Source organism: Euprymna scolopes, chromosome 29 (genome assembly GCF_053919585.1).
Source record: "Euprymna scolopes isolate OS-2025 chromosome 29, ASM5391958v1, whole genome shotgun sequence".
In the NCBI taxonomy this organism is placed as follows: Eukaryota; Metazoa; Mollusca; class Cephalopoda; order Sepiida; family Sepiolidae; genus Euprymna; species Euprymna scolopes.
In genome coordinates, this window is record NC_136510.1 from 77,864,858 (window position 1) to 77,889,616 (window position 24,759).

The 24,759-nt window shown below is 34.0% G+C and overlaps 3 protein-coding genes across 9 annotated transcripts in view; 1 reads left to right on the top strand and 2 right to left on the bottom strand.

Annotated features, from left to right (window-relative positions):
- LOC145252354 (uncharacterized) overlaps positions 1–6,319 on the bottom strand; it is a 58,441-nt gene extending 52,122 nt beyond the window's left edge. Inside the window, exon 1 of the mRNA XM_080111755.1 lies at positions 5,824–6,319. The gene's annotated coding sequence lies outside the window, so the exon portion shown is untranslated. The remainder of the gene's footprint in view (positions 1–5,823) is intronic.
- Positions 1–24,759, top strand: part of LOC145252734 (uncharacterized) — a 676,168-nt gene that overhangs the window by 378,445 nt on the left and 272,964 nt on the right. For 3 of the 7 annotated variants that reach the window (XR_013863659.1, XR_013863658.1, XR_013863657.1), the window contains exons 1-2: positions 16,308–16,972; positions 24,677–24,748. The exons of 1 other annotated variant lie outside the window; for it this stretch is intronic. Coding sequence is in view for 1 of the 6 variants with exons in the window: in XM_080112599.1 (XP_079968725.1) it covers positions 16,477–16,932 (456 nt within the window). In the remaining 5 variants the exon portion in view is untranslated. Of the gene's footprint in view, positions 1–16,307; positions 16,973–24,676; positions 24,749–24,759 lie in introns of those variants that run through there. 3 more of the 7 variants (XR_013863660.1, XM_080112599.1, XR_013863661.1) reach the window with 2 other exon arrangements.
- Positions 14,980–15,411, bottom strand: LOC145252355 (uncharacterized). Its single transcript, XM_080111756.1, has one exon. It carries the CDS (start codon positions 15,409–15,411, stop codon positions 14,980–14,982), a length of 432 nt encoding a protein of 143 aa, XP_079967882.1.

Here is a 24,759-nt window from a genome sequence, read left to right on the forward strand (position 1 = left end):
GAAGCGTCCAATAAAAAGCTTACTTATTTCTGCAGAATTTCTTACACACTGCCAACGAACGGAAGAAAAAGTAATGGATAATCATTACTTTTTTAAACAAGATAATGATGTACTTTTAAAAAACTGTAAATAAGTGACAGGTAAGAAATTTGTCCCGAGGGACTTAACATTAATACAAATAATAGCAATGAATTCAATGTGTGTGTCTGCTGCCAAAATTCAAAATCATAACAAGTCATTCTAGTCTAACTACAGAAATTATCAATGATAAGAAAAAGTGACTTTAACTTGAGTCGGCGACCCCGATAATCGAATATAAGAATTTATTTGAACATTCTTTCTGTACAACTCGGACACAGCCACACACCTACGGTGTCCCGCTGGTCAAACCCAATGCAACTGAAATGATACCAATTATCACATGAGTCGCAACATACCATAGGTGCTGTTCCATCATTGGCGATCGAAATGTAGGGCAGAAGAAAGGACCTCCTTCTTCCGTAAATTCTGCTATTGCAGATTCCGAATTGTGTTTTACCTCTAGGGGATAAATATTTTTTAAAGAATGAACTTGAACACACCCGTCCTTCAAAACTGAAGCCGAGCAGACCTTATGGTTATTACCGACCAATAATTTTATTACCTTGCCCAAACCCCAGAGAGGTCAGGACTTATTCGGAGATTTGATAAGAACAATTTCACCCTGTGATCTTTAATGTTGGTGTCTACTTCTCTAATTGAAAGCAAGTGGTCATTGTGCCAAATACGTCTAAATTTCCTGACGAATTCATCCCTCAGTTCAAGGGAATGCAAGAATGTATTTCTATTTAGAGGTTCTGGGGAAAGATCCTCTAAACTACAATTATTGATAAGCAGGTGGGGGTGATATCCTGTCTGCAAAAAATCATTGGGGGTCAAAATATCAAAGCTTCTATCTGAAGCTGAAATAAATGTTAGTGGCCTATCATTTATGGCCTTTTGAACATCCGAAAGGTTAGGAAATCGAAATAACCGACTTTCCTCCTGCCCAACAACTTTGACAGACATTGTTTAATAGTCTTAATCAATCTTTCCCAGGCTCCACCATGCCAAGCAGAGTAAAGAGGAATGGTATAATGAACAATAGTAGTTGATTTGAAATGTTTTTGAAATTCGTCAGACAAGTACGTCTGACAATATAATACCTGACGCCAAGAATGATTTAGCGTTGTCGGAATACATGTGGGTGGGCACACCGAATAAGTTGGTGAACCTAATAAATAAAAGTTAATAAAAAAGAGTGTGTGCTCATGTCTGGCAGTAATACCAGATGTATAGCACGTAAACTCATACAGGTAAACAGTAGAATGTACACTTTGACATCCTGATTATTATTTTTGACAAAAAATGTCCAATAAAGTCCACACCCACATATTTGAAGGGCCGAACAAAATTTACCCTATGAGAGGGCAGTTGAGACCTGGAGGGAGCCTTGTATGGTAGGGAATTGATTCTCCTAAATATGATACAGCTACGAAGAACAGATTTCACTGCTTGTCTCCCCTGGGGGAGGCAAAACCCGGATAATAGCCTTAATTTACTAAGGGTAGAATTTGTTCCCATATGACAACAATTCAAGTGAGATTCAATAATGACCAATTTAGTCAGGTGACTATTTTTTCATAACTGTATAGGAAATTTTACATCATATGGAAAAACATTGGAGTTCTGAATGCATCTTTGGGTCTGCATCTGTCCATCCTTATCCAGAAATAAACTAAGGGCCGTCACTCTTGGGGGTGTAACTTTATTTGTAGGTTGCTTCAAATGATCAAATTCCGAGGGAAAAGCTTCATTTTGCATTTGAGAAAAAAGCAACAATTTAACTCTTTTAACAGTATCGGTCTTTCAGTGTCGTAATTTGTCACCAAATCTAAAAACTTTTTCTAAGACATTAATCGCCTTAGTTAATGTGGAGAAATCAGATATTTTAATTGGTAAACAACTCTTGTTTGAATCAGCTTCATCCGAGAACATATATTTCTCGTAAGTAGCTACAGGATTTAACACTAATTATCAATTAAGTAAGAATGGCATGTAGGTAGTGCTTTAATAACTTCATCAAGGCCAGTAACTCTTCCTTAACCTTTGCATTGGAATTCAAAAATTTAGACCCCTCACCGAAGAGAATTATGTATTTGGGGAGTTTCCAAGCAGAACCTCCCAAACATTTAATTAAACAGAGATTATCTATCCGTGGAATAAGGTCCAGGCCAATTATGCCGTGAATAGCAGATCCATTCAATTCAGAGTATCCAGAACAAAGACGAAAACCCTCTTTAGTCAATTTTGACATGATCTCATCAAATTTTGATTTCATCAAATTTTGATTTCATCAAATTTTGATTTCATCAAATTTTGATCTTATCAAATTTTGATCTCATCAAATTTTGATTTCATCAAATTTTGATCTCATCAAATTTTGATCTCATCAAATTTTGATCTCATCAAATTTTGATCTCATCAAATTTGTCCACTTGAAATTTTAACCTCAAATCATCTGCAAACAAGGCAGAAAAAGGAAAGGAATGCTGATGTCCCAATTTAAGAGAAACTTCCAGCTCCCTAAGTTTTAATGAATTAGTTCCCACAAGAGTATTAGTAGGCATTTTCACCATCCCTGGTCTTAATTTATTTCCGGGACTTAAATCCTTCTTTTCTGATGTAATACTAAAGTATTACATCAGAAAAGAAGGATTTCTGGCTACCCATATCCAAAAGATAGTAAAAATAGACTGGGCACCCTTTCGCCTTCATTGATTTTTTTGAGTACAGGAAATATACATTTTTCCTGTCCCGATAATGATGTACGTCCCACAAAGGGTTTGGAACTTTTGGGGCACATAATAGAAAAATGGTTCTTAAAACCACAAACGGTGCAAGGATATGGAAAACCCTTTATCCCCTTGCAAACAGTCTGAGAGTGCTCACCGAGGAACCTGAAACATAATTTGAGTTCTCTGGCTCTTATAATTTTGGAGTCAAAGTCTCGATATTTGGAACAAATTTTAGTCAGGTGATCAGTAACCCTACATAATTTACAAAATTTATTAATCTTGCCATTATTACAAGAGACTTAGAGTTATTACTACTCCTTTTTGAATTAATCTGTTTAGGCTCGGAACTCTTCGCCATATTAGATTTTGAATCCGAAGAAGACGTCAACATTTTTGGCAGGCTATTTTCCCGCCTCGGCACAACTAATGGTGATGCCACAATGTATCCAAAATGTCAAAAGTGTACATGATGGAAGAAAGAGAGGAAAAACGTTCGTTAGATTTGTCCATTAAATCTCTGCACACGCTGTTCAGAAATTTAGCAAACAGAATGTGCGCAACCATAATTCCAGATATAGAATTATCCAAACAAAAATTTGTACTAAAGGACTTGTCCATCACAGTCAATTCAAGCTTAACGCGCTCGAGAAGAATTTTAAGGTCTTTAATCAATAAAAATTGCTCTGGTCGAGGAATAATATCCTCAAAAATTTGATTCATAATTAAAGATGGATTAAAAATTTCCCCTTCAAACAAGCCAAGGCTTGTTCATAATTTTCGCGGTTTATATCTAAATTGGATACGAGATCGAATGTCTTCCCCATCAATTTAGATTTTAATAAGAGTAATTTATCTGCGTCATTGAAATTAGAAGTACAAAATTCAAATTTTCTAAGGAAGCTATGAAATTCGAATTTATTTGAAGTCAGATCCCCACTGCATAGAGGGCACTCTAATTTCATTTTCATAAGAACAATAGCTTTTGACTTTCCCTGGTCAGGTTCGAAACAGACTAAATTTTCCCTAACTCTTGCCATAAATTCCGTCGAATCTCAACAAATATTGAATCTATCGAGGATTCTATTGAGGATTTTAAAATTAACTGGTTGAATAAGTTAGGTCGTCCAGCTCGGGCATCCATTTGGGCATATCCAGAGAAAATTTTTTTTTAATTTCTCATCTAACCTTTCTTCCAAGCTAGGGTTGTTGTTATTCAAAATTTCATTGCTTCTATTCGAGAAAGTAAATTCGAATTAGTCATGATGCTACTGATAACCCAATTAATGTAAAATCAAAATGGCCGTTCCCACGTGGAATAATAAAAAGGGCATGAACTACAAATTACAGAGAGAGAAAAAAAAATGAAACCTGGAAACTCAAAACTGGCTAAATAAATTCTAATTAAAGCTGTAAGGGATAACAACAACCCTAGCTTGGAAGAAAGGTTAGATGAGAAATTAAAGCCGAGATAATAAATTCGACAACGAGTGGGGGTGATTCCTTTTTGGGACGCCAGGACGCCAAAAAGTATGCCACGGGCCAAATTTTATTCCGTCATAAAAACAACTTTCTACAGAAAAAAAACAACTTATTTTTACACTTTAATCTCGCAAATAAACATGAAATTATATATTGAAAACCGCGTTTATTATTTTTAATATCCAACAACGGAGTTGAAGTCAATGATTTCGATTTTAAAACAAAACTAATTGTTTTGATAAATCTCTGTTTGGCATACTTATGAATTATCTTTTTTTAAGAATAAAATTGAATAAAGTTTATTTTTACAAGAATGTTTAGACATTTACCTAGCTAATAAGCATAAAAATATATAGGAAAAACCGCATTTATTATTTTTAAAAAATCAAAATCATACACCGGGTATGAAGGTGGCTTCTTTTTCTTTTTTTTTTTTTTTTTCTTAACCTAAACTGACTTTGTTTGATAAAATTGCGCTTGGCGCACTCATGAATTATCTTTTTTTAAGAATAAAATTTGAATAAAGTTTATTTTTACAAGAATGTTTAGACATTTACCTAGCTAATAAGCATAAAAATATATAGGAAAAACCGCGTTTATTATTTTTAAAAAATCAAAATCATACATCCGGTATGAAGGTGGCTTCTTTTTTTTTTTTTTTTTTTTTCTTAACCTAAACTGACTTTGCTTGATAAAATTGCGTTTGGCGCACTCATGAATTATTTTTTCTAAAGAATAAAATTGAATAAAATTTATTTTTACAAGAATGTTTAGACATTTACCTAGAGAGCGAGGGAAAATATTACAACTTTTTTAAGAGAGCAAGGGAAAATATTACAACTTTTTTAAGAGAGTGAGGGAAAATATTACAACTTTTTTAAGAGAGTGAGGGAAAATATTACAACTTTTTTAAGAGAGCGAGGGAAAATATTACAACTTTTTTAAGAGAGCGAGGGAAAATATTACAACTTTTTTAAGAGAGCGAGGGAAAATATTACAACTTTTTTAAGAGAGCGAGGGAAAATATTACAACTTTTTTAAGAGAGTGAGGGAAAATATTACAACTTTTTTAAGAGAGTGAGGGAAAATATTACAACTTTTTCAAAAAAGAAAAAAAGATTCAAAGTTGGGGCGGGGGGAACGTTACTTTTGCAAAAAAAAAACGATAAGAGGGGGGGAAGAAAAATAGCAGCTTTTGCAAAAAAAGCGATAGGAGGGGGAATATTACGCCTTTTGCAAAAAAGACGATTAAAAGAGGGGAGAAAAAAAGACGTTACTTTTGCAAAAAAAAAAAAACGATTAGAAAGGGGGGAAAAACAGCTCCTTTCGCAAAAAAAAAAAAAAAAAACAATAAGATGGGGGGAAGAAAAAATAGCAGCTTTTGCAAAAAAAAAAAAAAAAAACCGATAGGAGGAGGGGAGAAAAAATATTACGACGTTTGCAAATAAAACGATGTGAGATTTCTCTCACAAGGTTTTTGCCATCGGCAGAATGGAAGAAAACCAAACAGAAATTGCAACAAGCTCACCTTAAGATTTCAACGTAAATTTTATTAAAGTAAAAAAGGTCCAAGTTGCAAAAGATGTGTCATCTTCAGCTATCAGCCACTATGGGTTGGTAACATTCCCGAAGGGAATAATAGTTCATCTTCGATAAAGGCTGGGTTGAAATTCCCGCTGACGAAGAAATGCGCAGGTTGGAGATGTTGAGGTGTCTTCCAAGATGAATGCTGCCAGCTGCGCATGGTCGTGGTGTCCTGTAGAGTCAGTCCAATGGTGGACAAGGCAGGTCAAACCGTAGACCTTAATTTCGTCTTGACAGACATCAAATTGTAGCACAAGCATGCAAATATAATTCGCCTTACTAAAGGGCAGTGGTAATTGCAATGATAATGTTCTGCTCCACATTGGGGTATCAAAACGTCTCAAAGCAACAAAGCATTTTTCGCTCCTTCGATTCGAGTGAGAAATCCACGTCTGTCCATTCCTGCGTCTTTTTGGATTCTGGTCTGAAAAAGGGAATATTGGTGCCAAGAACATTCTCGGCAGTTATAACATGCAATTTGATTGGTTAAAATAAATCTGTGGGCAGAGGAAGCGTCCAATAAAAAGCTTGCTTATTTCTGCAGAATTTCTTACAATACCTTATTTAGAAATCCATTCTTAACATAGAGATGGAAGGGACGTTTTATAACTATTCTGTACTTTTATTTAACAGTGTGATAAGTAAAAGATACCGTAAAACTTAAATGATCACATTTTCCTTTTTTTCTATAATGTAATCTTTAACATAAAAAAAAACGAAAGGAAAATGTGACGATAGTTTCAAAGCTACTGTAATTTTTTTAAATCAAAATACAGTCGAGACAAAAAAGTAATCGTATCACTAGGTGTATCAGAATTTTTGAGGAAGTCGCCATTGCTAACAATTGAATAGAATAGACTCTACATGTCTTCAAGCTTATAACAAAATGAAAATGTAATTTCAAACCCTAATTTTTATTTCAATAAAATGAGCAAAGACCAAATTTTAAAATCATAAAAGGTTTAATCGAGAAATATACAATATTTTTTGTTTTTTCATCGTTTTTCTGTAAAAAAGATGTCACGAAAATCAACAAATTTAACTTTACGGAAAATTAATAAAATTATATAACTGCCAAAAAGTCACTTACCTGTTCAAAATTGCTAAGCTATGGCTGCCTCTAATCTTTATGTCTAAGAATTTGTCCATATTTATATTCTTTATTCCATGTATTTTTTAAATAAATGGATTTTTAAACACATATTCGCAGAAAACGAATTTTCGAGATTTGTAATCTGCCATTTCGCAAAACCAGTTCTATGTGTCATATATGGAAGTATCGAAGTGAAATAAATATTTATATAAAAAACGTAAAAACACATTAGTAATCCCGATAATAACTATATGAATAAACAAACATTTAATGTAATAATAACGAACAAAAAAAATAAGCATATTTTATTCAGTTTTGTATAAAATAAATGAATGTTTATGTATATACCAAAAAAGAAAACTTTAGAAATGACATTTTCCTATTTTTCAATGTAACTAAGTTTTGACTCAAATTAATTCTTATAAATTCTTCAAAGATGTGAGGAATTAAGAAAAAACACAAAGAAATTCAATTTAAATTTATTGAAATGAGAAAAAAAAAAGAAATTGATTTTTTTTTAAATCAGGAAAAAAAATGAAGTTTGAAAATGCCTTTAAAACAAGAAAATAATTAAAATTTTCCAGGAGACATTTTGAATTCGAAATAAAATGTTTTAAATAAATATTTTTTAAACAAGAAAATAAGAAAATCTAAATTTCCTTGGAAATATTTAAAGTTCAGGATAGAAAGTTTTCAATGTTTTTGTTTTTTTTTAACAAAAAAATAAAAATTTTCCAGCGTACATTTGGAATTCAGAATAAAAGTGAACCTATTTACAATGCCTCCCCACGGGACAGAGTTAGACGCCAGGGTCGTTTTTTAACGTGGAGAAAAGGTACAAAAATTAAAAATTGTCTCAGTCGTGAAGGATTTCTCCTCTACTAAAAGAGAACATAAATAGAAGATACTACACTTTGATCTTGACCAAAAGACCAAAGTGTAAATAATTTTTTTTTTTAAACAAGAAAGTAAGAAAATTTAAATTTTCTTGGACAGATTTAAATTCCAGGATAAAATGTTTTCAATAATTTTTTTTTAACAAAATAACTTAACTTTTGCAGCAAACATCGTAAATTCGGAATAAAAAGTTTTAAATAATTTTTTTTTTTTTTTTTTACACAATGAAATAAGAAAATCTAAATTTTCCTGGGAAGATTTACATTCCAGGATAAAAAGTTTTCAATACATTTTTTTAACAAGAAACTAAAAATTTTCCAGCAGACATTTTGCATTCTGAATAAAAGGTTTGGATTAATTTTTTTTAAACAAGAAAATAAGAAAATCGAAATTTTCTTGGCCAGATTTAAAAATCAGGATAGAAAGTTTTCAATAATTATTTTTAAGCAATAAACTAAATAAAATTTTCCAGCAGACAGTTTGAATTCGGATTAAAAGATTTTAAATATTTTTTTTTTTTTTACACAATGAAATAAGAAAATCTAAATTTTCTTAGAAAGATTTACATTCCAGGATAAAAACTTTTCAATATTTTTTTTTATTTTTTGTAACAAAATAATTTAACTTTTGCAGCAGACATTGTAAATTCGGAATTATCTCCCTTTTGTACTGTTGACACTTTTGATTTCAAATCCTTATGTGCTACCTGCTACCATACTTGAAAACTGTTAACATTTCAATTATGGATTTTGACCAATCACAGATTAATCGCCTCACCAAATGTCTATTTTTTTTTAATATCTTAAAGAAATACCTGAATTTTTTATTTAATATATTATAATTCTTCATTATCGAGATAGTTTTTTTTGTTTTTTTTTAATATCGAAAAAAGAAAACAATGAATGGAATATAAAAAATTATCCTGAGCGTCCAATATTGACTGGAAAATTCTAAACATAAAATAAGTTTCTACTTAAAATTTTTTTATTTTATTTTAAATCAACGTGGTTAGCGAAAAAACAAAAAAAAAATGGATTTACACTTTGGACTTTACAGGTAAATTTGCACATAACTATATATATATTTTTTTTTAATTTGAATATTTTATTTATTGATCTTTTATCTTCAATTTGTGATATATAAAACTTTGGTACATGAATTAATTATTTAAATAGACATTTCAAAATAGGGGGATTAAAAAAAACGTGTGTCTAAAATATTATATTCGTTTTATTGGAAAGAGCATAAAATTTCACATTGCCCCTGAAAAAAAATCGTAAAAATCGTAAAAATTGATCCAATAGAAAATTTTTTATAGATTTTTAAAGTTTAGAAATTGAAAAATATTTAACTCGTAAAATTCAATTGATTTCATGATGTAAAGAAAATGGCTGCCTAAATGCATGCAGGTACTTTGAAAAATAAAAAATAATATTCCTATTATTTTTTTAAACAACTTTAATAGTTTATTTTGGAAGTATATTCCATAAAGAAAATAAACAACCCGCTTTAAAAAGAGAAATTACGAGGGTTTTTTTTTATATTTTATTCGCAGTTTTCTGTTCCTATTTACAATGCCTCCCCACGGGACAGAGTTAGACACCAGGGTCGTTTTTTAATGTGGAGAAAAGGAACAAAAATAAAAGTTGTCTCAGTCGTGAAGGATTTCTCCTCCACTGACAGAGAACAAGAAATTGAAGTGCAGCATAGGGGTGGCAAAAATTCCCCCAAAATTCTGATACACCTAGAGTATCACAATTGTCGCAGTTTCCATTTCTTTTGTAACGTTTTCAGTGTTTGTTTGGGTTTTTTTTTATTCATTTTTTTTTTTTAATTAAGTAGTTGATTCTTTTTTTTTTCTCGCCCCCCCCCCCACCTTACAATTTCTTGGCGTTGCGTTGATTTTAATGTACTCACTTTTCGTATAAAAAAAAATAACGAATCCCCTAGTAAAATAGAGTTATTCCCTTCAGATCAATACTGAGTTATAGAAAAGTGGCCAAGTTCGTTAAAAAATATGTGAATCAGAAATAAGTTATTAATGAGTTCATCAATATTATGTGAAAAGTTATCTCCCTTACATTGTAGATAACGTACCAGTTATCTCCCTCTTTTCAATAATAATCTTATAGAATTTGGTAAATATTAACTCATATACACTTCCAGAACCCTGATCAGACTGTTGGCATTCCCTGCTAGGGTACCCCAGACGATTAGCAATAGACTAACCACTTCTGGAAAAGAGAAGTTAAAGCCTGGGAGGGTGGCCCTCTTAAGAGTGCACAGTGGAGATGTCGATGTTCACAATGTGGAATGGTTAGCCCACTCAAACAAGACAGATGATGAGGGAAGGTTCTGTCACGATTTCTCCATTGCGGTCAGGGCCGACCCCCCCCCCCCCGTATTTCTTTCTGTGTCTGAAAACACGCTATGTGATATACAAATATCTGTGTTTGATGTTGCCAAGCTAATCAAAAACCTCTATCTATAGCAAAGCAACTAGTCCTGACGAAAGTGAAAACCCTAATCCTACCTTATATGTTAGAGTCAATCCACAATAGTGAGACAAGTACATCGGATTCTAAAGCAATCCTTATATTTTTTCACGCACACAGAGGGATGCCATTCAAACCATCAAACACCATGCCAGCAGATATGATACTGGAGAAAATGGCCCCGAGAAAGAAAGAAAGAAAGAAAGAAAGAAAAAAAGAAAGAAAAAAAATAAATAAATAAAAAGACACAGTCAGGTGACATGTCAGATGGCCAGCACATTTTAAAAATTTCGTGTCTATGTAAATAAAATTAAACATATTGCTCATTTTTCAGGTACTCCGTATTTTGGGGGGGAGTACTGTAGGGGAATAAAAGGAACAACGCGGGTTATGGTGTGGAGTAAGGAGTGATGTCCCTTGAAAAGAGACAAGGGGGAACGAGTTTTGAGCATTGACAAGAGAACACGTATTAACCCCGTGGGCATAACGCCCACAGGAGCGACAGAGTTTGGACACGTGTAGAGCCTGCACATAAATTCTCCCCTCATGAAACAATGTCGGACGAACCAGAGTAGAACTCTAGACTATTTGATTCCCCTCACTCAGCCGGTAAACCCACTATTGAATTGTGTAATGCTTTATTGTGTTGTTCGGTATTGCAGTGTTGTCATTTGTTCGTGTTTGTCAATAAATATTTGTTTATTGTATTTGTGTTACATTTAGTATTTATTTATGCTGGTAGGTAGTTTTGTTTGAACCTTAACACCTACCACATATGTTTTGGGGAGCAAACACGCACTGCACACCATTATTCTGATTGAGTAGATCTCGCCGTTTTTTTCTTCGGCCAACAGCAAGGCTATGATAAGGGTGATGTTCCTTTGTTAGTGACAACAAAAATAAAAACGTGCACTCAGACGAAACCACTTTTAAGTGGTAAAGGAAGCAAGAAAGACAGCCATCGCAGACTACCCTGCCATCTAAAATAAATTTGTCAAAAAAATAATTCTGTGGTCTGTGTATTTTCTGCAAGCATCCTCTGCTGCATCTTAACAGCTTTCCATATTGTATTTGGTCGAATATATGATAAACCAAATATATGATAAAATAACACTGGTTTGAAAATCCGTTAAACCAGATGACACAATGCTGGATTTTTTTTTTTTTCTTAAAGAAATGATTTTTCTTTTTTTACTCCAAATTTTCTGCTCAATGACCTTTCTCCTCCTCCCCCCCCCCCATTTTTCAGATCTTACAGCATCGCCAAAGATTGCCGATTTCTTCCGATCTTGTTAAAGAAAATGTTTTTTAATGTTTGATAGTTATAGGTATAGTGCTGGTACGTGTGTACAAATATTGAGATCAATTTTGCTACAGTAGAAGCATCAGTATAATGAGAAATTTGAAAACCTGCTAAGAAACCAGAAAACATGATGCAGGATTTTCTTTTAAATAAATGATTTTAAAATAAATAAATAAATTAGTTACTTGAAAAAACTGTGTTTACTGTAGTAAAATTTATTTTAATATAAAACACTGGTTTATTCTTCATATTCAATTCGTTAACATTTATTAACAAGACGGTTCAAGGGGAAGTAACTCTTGATTATTATGAGTTACTACTAATACTAATACTAGTAATACTAATATTGCTACTACTACTACTACTACTAATAATAATAATAATAATAATACATATACATTATAAAATAATTCATTTTTATGTACTAACAAGTTATAAAGGCCCATAAGCCACTTGAGTATGAGGGCTTGTCAAGAGGACAGTGAAACAATGTCAGGATTGGTAACAATGGTTGATAGTGGTTAGAAATTAGATTATTTAAGAGGACAGCTCAAGAATTTGTTAACATTGGACTTTAAAACAACCATGCTATCGTCAATTGGGAAGCATAAAGAGAAAATTGAAATAATGATGCAGCAGACTGGTCCATTTTGCCAAAATCATATCGTAGAAACTCAAAATGATTCTCAGTAGTTTGTGTGGTCTCCACGTGCTTGTATGCATGCCTGATAATTTCGGGGAATGCACCTAATGAGATGACAGATGGTCTCATGAGAGATCTCCTCCCAGATCTGGACCAGAGCATCACTCAGCTCCTGAACTGTCTAAGGGACAACTTGGCAGTACTGGGTGGACCTAAACATAATGTCCTAGAGGTTTTCTATTGTGTTTAAGTCAGGTGTACATGAGGACCAGTCAATAGTATCAATTCCTTCATCTTCCAGAAACTACCTGCCTACACTAGCCACATGAAGTCAGGCATTGTCATGGACCAGGAGGAGCTCAGGTCCTACTGCACTCATGTAGGTTCTGACAATTAATCCAAGGATTTCATCATCCCAATACCTTATAACCATTTGTGCCACTATCTAACCTGTAGAGATCTGTGTATCTATCAAGGGATATGCTTCCCAAGACCATCCCTGACCAACAAATCAGTCATTCTAAATGATGCTGTAGGAAACATAGCATTCTCCACGTGGATTGGCTCTCCCGTGTAAGGTAGGATTAGGGTTCTTCCTCCCCATGGGTTTTTTTTACCCACATGTAAGAGGAAACATGCTTTCATGTCCACTGACACTTTCTGGTCCGATGTAAATTGGAAGATATGATCCATCTGGCGAATCGCTTTGGGAGGACATTTGTCCGAGGAAGACAGCAAGGCAAAGTTCGTAATTGGATTGAATGTGAGATAATTTGATGGCCTCCTGCAACACAGCCTTGATCTTGTTGAATGCTCCTACTGTATGCTCTGAAAGTGCAATGTCACAGTCCCTCACATTTGTCAACAAACTTGTCAATGGTAAAAGTATTTGTGCACAGTAGGGAAGGAACCTATGATGAAAGGTTACTAAACCTAAGAATTGGTGCAGGTGTTTTAGAAACTGTGGTGACGTGCTATCCCCCAGAGTTTCCTGTGCTTGCTGATCCTAATAATAGTGAAATGTTTCCCAGTAATGAGGTCTCGCCATTTACAAACACATTCTACTATAGCATATGCTTCTTTTTCGACTATATGAAGTTGCTTTTCAGAGGGGTTTAACAACCAGGAAAAGAATGCTACAGGTCTCCCAGCTTGTAAGAGAGTGCCTCCGATAGCTTTTTCTGAGACATCGGTTCTAATAACAAACAGCAATTTATCATCAATAACCTTTACAGAAGATTCAGCAATGTCTTTCTTGAGCTCTTCGAAGGAGTTTACAACCAAGAAAGGTATCGGGAATTGTTTATTTTCAACTCGTGGGCGAATTTCGGATGAACATGAATTAGGTATCCATTTTGCATAGTAGGCAAACATATCAAGACATCTTTTTAACGATTTTGAGTCGGAAAGAGAAGAAAAATATGTAAAAGAGGTCTCAAATGCTCAGGATTGGGTTGAAGAGTTCCATTACAAATTTATATCCAAGTACGTTAATAGAACAAAGTGAAATCTTTGACTTTTCCTGGTTTATTTCAAGGTTGTGTGTAGAGACAGCCTTTAAGAAATGCTCCAAATTTACGTCATGCGCAAATTGTTATGTCGTCCAAATAAGAAAGGGTTGCAGACAATCTGTTATCAGGAATAAAAGAATTCATGAAACGTTGAAATGCAGAAACCCCATTTGTGACACCCATGGGTATTCGTTTAAATTGATATAGACGATTTCCAGCTTGAAAGGCTGTATAGGGTCGATCTGAGGGTCAAATTTCAATCTGATAGTATGCTTTAGACAAGTCAATTATATTGAAGATACGATACTGGACTATTTGGTTTACAAGATCTTTGATTCGGGGCAATGGGTAGGCATCAAGCAAAGTTAAATGGTTTTTGTGTGAGAGAAATCAGCTACTAATCGTTTCTTTTTATTAGATGAAGAAGTTACAACAACTTGAGTGTGCCAAGTAATTTGGTTCAATTATATCATATAAAATCTGGGCAGGAGTTGCTAGAAGCAGCTTATCCTGCCTTGACAGCATTCAAAATAGACTTCATAACTTAGAGGGGGATGCCCTTTTCTCTTCCCTGGAACCTCTTTCCTACAGAAGAGACGGTGCAAGCCTGTCTCTGCTTTATCGCTATTTTCATGCCAGGTACTCGTCTGAGGGTCAATCTATGATCCTTTCTCACCAAACTTTCACAAAAAACACTTGTCTAGCCAAAACCATTATCAATAATTTCCCACACTCTTTATCTGTGCCTAAACCTAAACGTAGATTCCACAAACAAAGCTTCTTTTTTAGAACTGCACGCCTGTGGAACTCTCTTCTGTTTGCCTGCTTTCCAGCTGACGACCATTTGATTGTCTTCAAGTCTAACATAAACAAGTTCTTGATGAACCGTCCCCCTAAGTAATCCAATTTACAAAATCTCCACTACTTATGATTACTACGCTATAATCCCATTGACTAATGTATACCCATTAACCCTTATCCTTGAGTATCCTTCAGGCCTTGATAAGTGGTGACTTCTTTGAACAAAAAAAAATATATCATTCTCAAGTAATTTAAGAGTTTCTTTTTTAATGAACCGAACATCCTCAGCACAGTAATAGCAGCAATGGGTTTGCAGTTAGGGATCAAACTGGCACATATTACGGAAGACCGTAGACCTCATATGAAGACATCAGGTATAGATTCATCCCTGTAGGTAGCAGCAGTAACATCTTTGAAGCAACAGTCAGCAGCAAGATGATTCAAGCCTGAAGGTATTGGTATTATCCCACTGTAGGTGTGTTGAAAGTAGATGGTATTGTCCCACTGTAGACATGTTGAAAGTAGATGTCTTGCATGGATAACGTTGGGAGGTTTGTCGTAAACAAATTTTAGTAGTTTGATGGCATGTTCGAACTCAGAACAACCCTCGATAACGTCAGCAATCATAACAGAAATGTTTAGATAAAGGACTTCAAGTTTGTCTGGATTTAAATGCTTGAGGGTAGACAAATAGTAAATAAAGTTTTGGTACCATAGTTTCCAAAGTTTGCTAGCCTGAGGGTCTGCAGAAGATATGTCAAATCTGTCCAGTCGAATAATTTTATCCATGAGGTAAAACTAAGTTGAAAAAAAAATTCAGTTCAATAAATTGTAATGTAATGAAGACGCAAGCAGAAAGACTTTTTTCCAAGGCTTTATTCAATTGGATTTTACAATAAATACGACATCCATGTTAATAAAATAAAAATAAAAAACGTATTCGAATAGGAAAATTTTTTAAAAAAGAACCAACCGGCAAGATCACGTGATAGGAGATATGCAAATAAAGAGAAAATTATAAGAAATTTATAACAATTGTAATTTTGTGAATCAGAGGAACAGGCGATTTGAAATCGCAATACAATAAATTACTTTCGCATAAAATAATAAATAACAATGTTATTGTTTCACTATTTTAAATTTGCTTTTAGTATTATAAAAGTATGATCGTCAAGTTCCGCGTGTTTTTTGTTTACTTTCATTGTCAGCTGATCGTTCTGGTTCACGATGAATGCTCTGGGAAAGTCCCTCCTGATTAATGTTTACTAGTTTGAAAATAAACTTGGTTGTTTTTCAGACTAACAAAATAATTTTTAACTGGTAGACATTAATCAGAAGGGATTTTTCCAGGGCATTCATCGTGAAGGAGAACAATCAGCAGAAAACAAAAGTAAACAAAGACGCAGAACTTAACGATAACCTATAAATATATTTTACTTATTTTTAATGGAATAAATTCTATCTGACACCGTTTGCTGCGGACTTCGAGTCGCTCTGTCTGAGTCACAGCATTTTTTTTTTGTTTTTGTTTTTAATTAATTGTTTGAAATAAATAATTATTCAAGTTTTATTTTTTATTTATTTATTTTACTAATAACACACACACACACACACACACACACACACACACGATCTGAGCATTAAAATCTCAGAAACAAAAGAGGAAAATATTAAACCGGAAGTGGAACGAACCATAAATGCGCAAAGAACGTATTTTCGTACAACTGCGCACAACATTATCACAAAGTCCGTAAACAATAAAAACCAAAAAACCGCGCCGGTAAATTCTCAAAAGACTATCACTGTCTTTTCTTTCCATTTCTGAAAAAAAGAAAAAGTGGAGGAGGAGGAAAGATGGCGAAAATGAGAAGAACTACCGAAGCAACGATCAGGGAACGAGTGCTAAAATCTCGAGTGTCAGAGGCGATGCGGAGGGCAAGACAGGATCCAGACCAGAAAGCCCGCGCTAGGGCGAGAAATGCCGAGGCGCAGCGGCGGAGACGAATGAACGAGGAGTATCGACTCAAGGAGAGGGCCAGGAACGCAATGGCGATCTCGTTGGCAAGAATGGACGCCAACTATCGCAAGCGGGAGCGTGAGAACAACGCCATGTCTATGGCGATGCTGAGACAAAACGAAGAATACCGTGCCCGGGAGAGGGAGAGAAATGCAAAGGCGATGGCCAGGAGTAGAGCCTGCATGAAATACGAAAAGAACCAACAAAAAATACAAGAGGAACACATCGTTAATTCCATTCTCACCGTTTCCAGAGGTGGTAGTAAGGCAAAAAGATATTCGAGAAAAACGTAAATAGTTAGTACTTCCCTTCTTCATAAAAAAATAAATCATGGTGAGTTTTGTGCGCGTTGAACTATATCATTCATTCAAACTTCATATTTACGACTTCACGAATTCATTTCCATTTTAGTGTGCTTGTATAGATCAACTATCATGGCTGCTCATGTTCAGTAAAATATGGTAACTAGTTACAACAATGTTAAACTCTGTATTCTGAAAAAAATAATAAATAATACGAGATTATATTAAACTTTTCAGCTTTAAGATGGGCTATCATCTTAACCAAAGGGCATTTTTAGCAATATTTAGCGATCGAAAATTAAACAAAATACCGGTAGAACATTTTCAAGTGATTTATGACATTTTTTGCACGTGTTTCTACAAGTATTTCGTTTAAAGGTAAAACTTGCGGAGAATGCTCTGTTTTACGTGTTGTAAAAATGGAACGGAAATTTAAATTTCGTCTTGTTTTAATCTCCTCCACCCCCAAAAAACGAAAGTAATCGAAAGAATAACATTCAACAATCGTACTTTTTATTATTTATATACATATATATATAACGAAAGATTGTTTACTATAAAAATGAAATTTTATGAACAAAAACGAAATAATTGTTGGGTTTGTTTGTGTTACTATGTATGCACATAGATTCGAAAAAGTTGTCAAAACAAATATGTAGCAACTACATGTTATCAAAGCAAGATAACTACCTGATTGGATAATTTTTGTGTTTTTATTTAATGTAACCTGTTTATTCAGCTCGAAAAACTAGTGTTTACCGACGTATTTGAAAATTACAAATGGTGCCCGATTAACACGGTAAGTTTGGGAAAATGAGTTAAAACTAAAAAATATTTTTTAAAAAATACTGTTAAAAGCCAACCGAATATGTCAGCCTATGTCACGGTAACATATATTGAGCGAGTTTTTAACACTATTTTGTATAGTTTTTAGTTTTAACTAATTTTCCCAAACTTAGTGTTCAAAAGAGTCGGGCGCCACATGTAATTTTCCAATACATCGGTAAACACTGTTTTTCGAGCTGAATAAACGTTACATTAAATAAAAACACTAAAAAATTATCCAGTTAGGTAGAAAAGTAACTTATCTTGCCTTTGATAATATTTATTTGCTATATATTTGTTTTTTGACAACTTTTTCGAATCTGTGTGTATTAATATAAACCCTGTGAACGGAACGATGAGTTGGGCGTAATGTAAAAATGTACCGAATTTAAGACTGAACGAAATTTAAATTTCCGTTCCATTTTTACAACAACCGTAAAACATGGCATTTACTTACCGGGTATTTTTTCTTTTTTCTTTAGCTGCAACTCCACATTTACCATTAAATTTAAATTGAGAACTTTTAAAAAGTTTTTCGAGTATGCTGGAAACGAATATCCCGTTTAAATTCGGAATAGACAAGTAGTTTTCTGGATATTAAGACCTTTATTATCCAATGTAATTCTTTGTTTTCACTAGCGGTCATGTTTCCCCCCCCCCCCAACTGAACAACAAGCATGCGTGTTACAAAGCACCCTCCTTCCCATGTTAAGAATGGCAACGGCCACTGAAATTCATTAAGTAATATATTTGAAAAATATTCTAATATTCAGAAAACTACTTGTCTGCCCCAAATTTGAATGCGACATTCGTTTTTAGTGTTGAGTTGCAGTTAAAGTAAAGATCCTCCTGTGGCACGTGACTCCCTGATTCTAGTTTCGGTTTTTCTCGCTCATATACCCCTATTCCGAATTCGTAGCAGCGGGTCGGCATCAGTGATTTTTTTTTTTTTTTTTTTTTTTTTTTTTTTCACTTGTACAGTTTAATTAAGACATTAAAAAAATGAAAATATCGAAAAAAAGGTTATATTGTACGTATCCGCTTTGGACTGAAGATCTCCGAAAATAAAATTCACTTAATTTGATCGCGTATTTTTTTTTTTTTTTTTTTTTTTTTTTTTTTTTTTTTTTTTTTTACAGCGGAAAAACACGTTTTTATGATGGTGCGTTGAAGGTAGACATCTTTGAAACGCGCCACAGGGAGCCCAGTTTTAAGGGCCGACACTCCCTCCCCATCTTTAATACTGACTTTTCTTCCCAAAAATCGAACCTTGGCAATCTCCAAAAATACCGTTAGGGCTTACAACATGGGCGACAGAAGAGTCACGTGATCCGGTCGATCCAAAACATGAATCGCCGTATTACGAAACGCAAATTTAAAGCAAACTTTGACAAACAAGCATAATAATTAAGTACAAAAACAGTTTTTCAATATCATAATAATAAATAATTTATTTAGAACGGTCATTTAATTTTTTGTTGAGAAACAATCACAGTTTGTTTGTTTTTTAAAACAGTGTTTATAAAAAATATTTTATTCAGAGTTTTTCATAAAAATGGTATTTAAAGCAAGGTGTTCATTTTTTTTAAGATGTAATGTTATAAAAATATGATGTAAAAAAAAAAAACAGTTTATATTTTTAATTTTCATTTTATAAATTTAGACAGAATAGATGGAGGCGATGCAACAAATTAGCTCACAAAATTTATTTGGGCCGACTCTTTCACGCCACATAAATTCATTTAAATATGAAGTGAAGAGAGCCCTTGATGTACCGAATTGACGACGAAGTTTTTTCTTCGCTCGCATCCACGTATTTTCAATAAGTTGAGTATTTATAGTCGCGTCGTTAGGCTCCACAAAATTTCTTTCGTGGACAACAACATCGTGGCTGTAAATACTAAAGTCAATGTCTGCTACGGTTGCATAAGCGCTCCACCCATCGCTTATTATACGAGTCCCGGGTAAGATCCATTGACGAATTATAGGGACCAGAGTTTCACGTTTTCTGTCTGGAACCTCGATCAAAAGGCAATTCTTAAAGCCTCGTTCGATGGCGCTGAACACCCAATGGCTACGTCGGACAGTTCCTCTGTGATATTTCAGAGGGTAAAAATGGCTTTCATCAATTTCAACCTCTTTTGGGGTCCAGGTCTCATCTACACCCCCCAATTGAATTGGGTTTTGTTCAATGTACTGAGTGCACACTTCCCTCAAAAAGTTGCACCAGTCGCTCACTGTGTTGGCACTCACCTCACTTTCTGTTGCCATAGTTTTTTGTGGAAAATCCATGCTCCACATATACATAATTATTACAATGGTTCTTAGATTGAGGTTGCTTCTTTGAAAAAAAGAGTTTGTTCTAATTGTATTACGATATCCATCGTTTCGGCAACGCCATCTCCAACCATCCTTGGATTCGGAATATCGAGCCAACACGCATGGTGACCCACAAATTTGACAATTGCATGAATTGGCTATCAGACGTCTCTGTGCAAGCCATGTCAATATGTGCACGTCATCTGGCATTGCTAACATTAGCCGAGACAATGTCATAGTTTCGCCAAGTATAGCGTTATTGTCATGAACACAAGGAACAAGGGTGATACGTTAAGGGCCATTGATATTTTTGTAATTCTCTGAGGTAGGTAGCAGTTCCAATTTCAGGAATCGTCGTGGTTCAATTCCAGGAATTGTCATGGTTCAATTGCGTTCCGTCGACCACTTGTTTGTTCTGAATAAAATACTTTTTATAAACACTGTTTTAACTAAAAACAACCTAAGATTGTTTCTCAAAGTTTGCCTATTTTTATAACAACATTATATCAACAAAAAATTAAATACAAACAAATTGTGATTGTTTGTCAAAGTTTGCCTTCAAGGCTGCGTTTTCCATTTGCACGATTCATGTTTTGGATCAACCGGATCACGTGACTCTTCTGGCGGCCATGTTGTAAGCCCTAACGGTATTTTTGGAGATTACCCGAACCTTTTGCTCGGTATCATAACAAATTGTTTCTTCGTTGTTTTTTGTTTTTTTTTTTGTTTTTGTTTTTTTTTCAAAGAACTTCATTCCATAACAGATACGTACAATTTTTGTTTTAATATTTCCATTTTTTTTTTTTTTTTTCTTAGTGTTTCTGTTTAACATATTCCAAATTTGTAGAAATAATTGCGCAATAAAAAATAATTGAGACAAATCATTTTTTTAATCCAGTCCAAACTCCATTTTTTTTTTTTTTTTTTTTTTTTTTTTCAAAGTTAAAAAAAAAACTTTAAAATAAACTAAAACGCAAAATGCTTATCAAAATATGTAAAAGAGTAGCTTATCTTGCCTTTGGTAACATTTCTTGTATATTTAATTTTTCACTCTTTTTTGCTTTGTTGGCTAGTTGTTAAAAATGCTCTAACCAAATTAAAGTTTTATAACAACTTGCTTCAATTAAACGACCAAATAATGCCCTAATAATTATTACGGTATTGTTATAAACCTAGAACTTTTTTTTTTACTAATGTGTCATTGCTTAGCAGGACCCGCAGGCCATTCGAGGATAAGGGTTAAAAGAGTTCGTTGATTAGATGGTGAGCGCCACCACTGCACAAAAATTGGAAACAATCTTAGAAATGGGCATAAGATTTCTTGAGAGGGGAATCATTTAGCAAAGAGAATTCCTCAACGGGTATTTGTTTACATTAGATTTGAAGGCGGTCATGAGAAGCAGCTTTATGATATTTTATTCCACAGATGGGATGATCTATGAAAAAAACTTTGTTCATGGATGTTTGACTTGGTCTTTGTTATGGAGAGGGAGGATGGAAAGTTTTTTGTTTTTTTTGTTTTTTTTTCCATTTCAAGAAACTGAGTTTAATGTTGTGTAGTCGCCTTTCAGCTGTTTTCCTAAGCCAAGTGGATTTCGCCGAACCAATATCGACAGCCATGGGGACTGATCTATAAAATCGTCATAATTTTCTTTTTTTTTTTTATACATAAACTGTTGAGTTGGAGACTGAAAAGAGACGACGAAGTTTTAAACTGTTATAGATGCTTCCATTTTTTTTATAACCCAAACGAGCATCTTATCGCGTGTCTGTTTACACAGATTATTTGTAAATAAAATTAAACATTGACGAAAAATAAAGTTATGGTTTTGTATTCTTCATATATTCATATTTTTGTCATTCTCCTGAGGAAAACTTTACCCGGAAGTCGATATCCACACACTTGCTAATTAGATAATTTTATAAATAAAAGAATAATTGCTAATTAGATAATTTTATAAATAAAAGAATAATTGCTAATTAGATAATTTTATAAATAAAAATAAACGTTAAAGTCCATGCTGATCGATTTTTAGTAAAAAGTGCCTGCAATAAGTTTTCAGACTTTTTTTGTACAGGCATTTAAGATTGTTGTAGACTCTGCTATACTGAGATGACTGACCAAGTTTTATAATTTCAGGTTCAAATGAACAGCTACAGCAGGAATTAGAATACACGCTACTAAAGCCGGATTGTTACAGCTAGTGAATTTCAAAAATGTAATCTGGACATGAAGACACTTTAGAAGAACGATATACAATAAAATTGTTTTGAACTCTGAAGAAACGTATGGAATGCTTCAGACTGCTTTTGGACCATCTTGCATGAATTGAGCATCAATTTTTGAGTGGCATAACGGATTTAAGGCAGGCAGGGAGTCTGTGAGGGATGATGAGAGGTGTGGAGTGAGTAAGGAAGTCAAAGCACTAGAGTTGATTAGCCAAATAAAGAATTTCATTTATAAGGACCGTCATGTGTTTATAGAAACAATAAGCGCACAGTTTGATGTCAGTGTGGGAACTATACACAATTATTCGTAAGGAACTAAAGATGTGCAAGATTTGCACAGTTTATTCCAAGAGGTGCTCAGAGAAGATCAGAAAGAGAGATGTCATGACAGCAGGGAGACGATTGAGCTGATCCATTCAGATCCCGCAGTTCTTGATGCTCTGGTGACCAATGAAAGCTGGATATACTGCTACCAAGAGACAGTTCCAAGTGGAAGCATGCTGGCTCTCCCAGACAGAGCAAATCCACCCAGAAACTTATGATGACTCTCTCTTTTTTTTTTTTTTGGACAGCACAGGCATGATCTACATGCACTGGATTCCCACTGGACAGACAATCAACAAGGAATATTATGTTGAGGTTTTTAGAGAGTTCAGGAAGAGATTCTGTTGGCAAAGGCCAGCATTTTTTAAATTGTGTCACTGGCATTTCCACCAGTCCACAACTCCATCTTTGTCACAGACTATTTGACCAAGAATGGCATCGATAGTTCCTCACTCTCCCTATAGGCCAGACCTTGCTCCCTGTCATTTTTGGTTATTTCCTAAATTTAAGGAAAACCTGAGAGGCTGTCGTTATAAGACAAGTGAGGAGATGAAAGAGACTATGATGAGGGTCATCGACACATTCGCACAAGAGGACTGCCATGGGGCCTTTCAGAAGTTGTTGGAACTGTAAAACAAGTGTATTGCAACTGGAGGAGATTACTTTGAAGGGCACTAGAGTTTCATGTGTGTACTATCAATAAAAGTGCTCATGCAAAAAAAGTCTGGAAACTTATTAAAGGCACCTCATACTGCTACACAATATGGACTGAACATTTTTTTATCCTAAACTAAGTTGGTAAGTGTTAAAGATGGTGGCCTGAACATAATGTGAGGAAAAATTTTATATATTTAAATTTTTTTATATTGTTTTTCTTAAATATTAATAAATAGGGAATCATTTTGAGATAAAATCCAGTTAGTATTGCACATGTAAAGTTGAAAAAAAGCGTTTGAAATTTATCAACATTATCTGAATAAGCGAAATCAAAAGAAAAATAGCAACCGAATTTGACCTGATGTCATGTGATTTCGCTTATTCACTATAATGTGGACACATTTCAAGTGTGGTCTTTCTCATGGATTTTTAATTCGAAATAATCGCTCATTTCTTAATATGTAACAAAATAAAAGTAAAACAATTTTTAATGTCTACATACAATTTTCTTTTCTAGCCTTCTCTTGCCGCAACTTTTTAACACTTATAACTAGGTCTATGACAAGAGAATATTCTTATCATTGTTTTGACTCTCGAGTATATCCGACACAGTTAGACACAGTTAATCAATCGAGAACCACATCACTGTATCTAAAAACAAAGATATTAACTGATATATACTTGAGAGTCAAAATAATGAAAAGAATATTCTGTTGTCATAGCCGTAATTATCACTAAGTTTTAGGTTCAGCAAAAATCAATTATGGTTGGTTCGTATTGTGTAGAAACACACAAACTTTATTGATTTTTTTTTAATTAAATTTTGAAACTTCGAAATTTGATGAATAACATTCTTATTTACTGCAATATTTGATTATTTTTATTATTAAATATTACACTGGAAAACAATTTTTGTTTTTACTTTTTGAATGTTGTCTATATTTCTACAGTTTATTTAGTGTATTTTTGCACGGTTGAATCAGGAAATGGCATCCGTTCCTCACCATCAGGTCAGGTTTTTGTGTTAAGTTGATTTCTAAAAAAATCAGATCTTGTGACAAAATCGATTACATTTTTGTAGTAGTATCAGCTCATTTTTCTCAACACATGTTTTTAAGGGAAAAAGTATTTCGCTAACAACATATATTGATTACCTGATAGAAACATCGATTACGGTAAACTGAATGGTGGGCATCGATAAAGCTTAACTTCATGTAAATTGTATGTTGCTTTACTATTGCTCAAACTTCAGAGCTTGAACTTCCCTTTCTTCAAATTCCTGGAATGCTCAGCAGTAACAATGACTCTCTTCAGATTCCAGCAGTAGTCAGCCATCATGACTGTCTCAGCGACTCTGATACCTCGTTTCCATCTCTTTCAGATCCTGGTGGAATCTCTTCCTCTACTCGTCACTCATTGAACCCAGATTCTCAGGAAGATAATGTGAAGATAGGTAGTGCATCT